Consider the following 3,497-nt stretch of genomic DNA (forward strand, 5'->3'; position numbering starts at 1 on the left):
GGGGGGCTCCAGCCCGGTGTACAAACGTGACAGAGCTATGCTCCAGGTCAGCGTGGGGCTGAGCGTGGACCCTCGCACTACCGCACTCGTGTGTGCTTTGCACAGACGTGTTCTCCCGAATTTGTGCATGTGGACGACACGGGCATTCAAGACCCCGGTTGCGCGCACACGTGTTGGTGTTTGTGCCCTCGGGCACGTCTCTGTGTGTGTTCGCACCGATCCCACGGACGGGGCGGGCGTGCAGGGCCGCCCTACACGCGGGGGTTGCCCTCACATGCAGCCGTGTGCGCGTCGCGGGCTCCGCACGCCGGAGCCGAGCCTGGCGCTGCCGGGATGACTCACGGGCTCGCAGAGGAAGCCGTGACTCAGTGCTGGATCCCTGCCGCTCCCCACCCCCCGGCCGCTCCGGCCAGCGCGGCCACGTGGAACCCGCGGGACCCGCGGCCGGCCCGGTGATGCTGCTCGGGGCCGTGCTGGATTCTCATGTCCCTTGCCTGGGCCGTAGGGACGGAGGGTCGCTGGAAGCGCTGCCTTCGGGATGCCCCGGGCTCGGGGTGGCACCGTGCACGCCCCGATTCCCGCCCCAGCTGGGCGTGGGGTTCCGGATCGGGCACGTTTCCCGGGTGTCGGGGCGGATCCGGCTGTGCAACCCCCGGGCAGCGGTGCCAGGCACGGCCCTGAGCTCCAGCCCGGGGGGCTGCTCTCTGCCTGGGGAGCCAGGGCTGCTCCACCCGCCCTGGGCTTGCCGTGGATCTGGGCTGTGGCTGCAGCCCCCCCTGCCCCTGGCACTCGGCCACGGCTGGCACCGGGCTCCACAGCTGCTCTGGCTGACAGCCCAGCGCTGGGCAAGGGTCTGGGGTGCCACAGTGCCATGCAGGCAGGACTGTGGACCTGAGCAGGGACAGGTGGCTGCAGAGGGAGATGATCAGTGGTGCCATGTGATGCCCAGGGTGCTGTGCCAGGAGCCAGGGGTCAGTGGCACCGTGCAGTGCCCAGGGTGCTGTGCTGGTGGTGCCACCCAGTACCCAAGGCTCAGTGCCACGGCAGGGGCAGGGCAGCCTCTGTGACTCAGAGCAAGGTGCAGCAGCTGCCCCCTCCCCGCTTGCCCGTTCCCAGGCCCTGCTCACCAGATTCACTTTTGCAATGACTGGTGCAGCCACCCCAGCTCTGCCGAGCTCTCCTTGACCCACCATGCCCACGCTACCTGTGGCCTTCTGCCCCCACATCACCACCTGTGACCTGGCACTGTGCTGCTGCTGCTCCTGCCTTGGCCAAACCCCCTTAACCTTGGCCCTGACCAGCTCCTGCCCCAGGAGCTGCTGGGCACTGCCTTCCCGAGGAATCTCATGTGTTCCTGAGGGGCTGCAGCCCCCTCGGTGGGTGACAGCGAGGGGGTCATGGCCAGCAGTGAGTCAGCACAGGCAGGTGTGGACAGGGACTGGGATGGGGGCACCTTGACTGGGGACACCGTGATCGGGGAATGACTCATGTGTTAAACAAACAAACAGGCGAGTCCCTGTGAAGCTCGGCTGTGCTGGCAGCTTCCTCTGTGTCCCAGCACCAGGGAGCTGCTGGTACACCCCAGTCACTGATCTCCCACAGTGGTCACAGCATCGGGAACAGTCACAGGGCTGCTGCTGTGTGCGGTGTCACACACAGGTGCACAGGGCAGCCCTGCCCTGCAGCCAGCAGGACAGGACAGACCCGAGGGTCCCAAATGCAGGGCAGGGCTGATGGACACTGCTGATCCAGGGGATCTCCACACACCTGCCTTTTGAGAGAGCCACAGTGCGCAGGGCAAGGCGGGCACCTGGGGATTTCCAAGGTCCAAGCTCACCTGGGCTGGGGCAGGTGTAAAATCCAACCATAGGCACCTGCCCAGCTCATGGCACGGCCGGCCTGCCCGGGCATCCTGCAGCTTGGCCATGTGCCCACTGGGCTGAGAGTGAGCTCTGGGGTGGCAGCTGAGTGCCCAGCTCTGGCTTGTCCTGCTGCTGCAGCCCTGACCTGGAGGTGCCATCACTGAGCCAGTTCTGTCTGTTCTCAGATGAAAAGTGCTTCCCCCAGGCCCTGCTGCAGCCAGGGCAGAGCCAGTGTGCGGCTGTGGGTGATGCTGTGCCCCAGCACGGGGTCCATCATGTCCCCAGTCCAACACCAGCACCGTGTGATCTGAGACCTTGTGCACTCAGAACGTCGGGAATGTATTGTGTTGAGGCTGGTCAGTCGCTCACTGGATTTTTTTCCACCCTTTCTGCTGTGGGTTTGGCCAGGTGCCCGGGGCAGGCGCAGGGGGTGGGTGTGAGCAGGCATGTGATGAGCCGGGTGTGACGGGGCTGGCGAGAGCTGGGAAAGTGCTGAGCTGGTGTGAACCTGCTGCCGTCCCATCCCCATCTCCTCCTCTCCAGCCCTTCCTGGAAGAGCTGCAGGGAAGGTCCCTGCTGTGTGTATGGTGTGGGCAGCTGTGCCCATCCCCATCTGGGTGCCTCATGAAGGAGGAAGAGCCTGTGAGGCTGAAGGCTGCAGGGCTGGCTGGGGGTCAGTGCAGGTGCTCCTGCCTCGCTGTGGGGGGACAGGGTGAGGACCCCACACTGCCCAGGGACATTGTTGCTCTGAGAGTCCCTGAGCTGTTTCCTCTTCCCCATGGTGGCTGTGTGGGGCTGGTGAGAGCGTGTCCTGCCTGGAGCCACACGCTGAGTCAGGGACAGAACAGGAATAGAGTCGGGTGCCTGAGTCACGGCCCACGTGTGAAAGCAGCAGCACTTCCCCAGGAAGGGGGAACCCCGCAGCCCTGACAACCCCTGGTACTTGTTGGCCACTTCCCTGGGATCAGGGTTCTCCCCTCCTGGATCAGCCCGAGCCTCTCCTGGAGCTGGGAGCTGCTGGCTCTGTCCCTCACAGCCACAAGGGTGGGAGATCAGGCAGGGAATGACTGCCTCACCTCAGGATCCCCTCCGTGCACCCACAGGGGGCACAGAGCTCCCTGCCAGCCCCCAGGGCTTTGCCAAGGGGCTGGGAAAACCTTAGGGAAGGTGTGCAGAGTTCTCAGCCACCCTCGTTTGCAGTTCCCCTTACACACGTGCGTGCACAGCGCACCCCCACACGTGTGTGCAAGTGTGACAGCCTGTCCTGCACCCCCCCCAGCCATCCGTCTGTCCGTCTGTGTCCCCCGCCAGCTCCCACAGAACACCCCTCCCTCCCTCCCACCTCCCCCGGAGCGTTTCCGCAGCGTCTCCATTGATAAATCTGGAGCGTTGCCACGGTGATGCTGCAATGGGTGCGGGGCTGCCCAGGGGCCCAGGCCCACGGTGGGGTGAGGGTGAGGGTGAGGAGGGCTGGCTGGGTCCACGTGTGACATTGCACACGTGTGACTCCCCAGCTGTGTGGTTGCACACGTGTGGGATTTCCCAGCTGTGTGTGCTGATCGTGAATCTGGGTGTGCACGCATGAAAAAACTGAACCGCAGCATGTGCAGGGCTGTGGGGGCTCAGGGACCCCAC

The 3,497-nt window shown here is 65.1% G+C and overlaps 1 protein-coding gene across 1 annotated transcript in view; it reads left to right on the forward strand.

The window, feature by feature from the left end:
- MIDN (midnolin) overlaps nt 1-3,263 on the forward strand; it is a gene marked incomplete at its 5' end in the record, with an annotated part of 17,874 nt that extends 14,611 nt beyond the window's left edge. Inside the window, 2 exon segments of the mRNA XM_031063270.1 lie at nt 106-669; nt 3,142-3,263. Coding sequence (XP_030919130.1) covers nt 106-669; nt 3,142-3,263 — 686 coding nt within the window.
- Between the last annotated feature and the right edge of the window lie 234 nt (nt 3,264-3,497).

The sequence above is a fragment of the Geospiza fortis genome, unplaced genomic scaffold (assembly GCF_000277835.1).
Source record: "Geospiza fortis unplaced genomic scaffold, GeoFor_1.0 scaffold241, whole genome shotgun sequence".
Lineage (NCBI taxonomy): Eukaryota > Metazoa > Chordata > Aves > Passeriformes > Thraupidae > Geospiza > Geospiza fortis.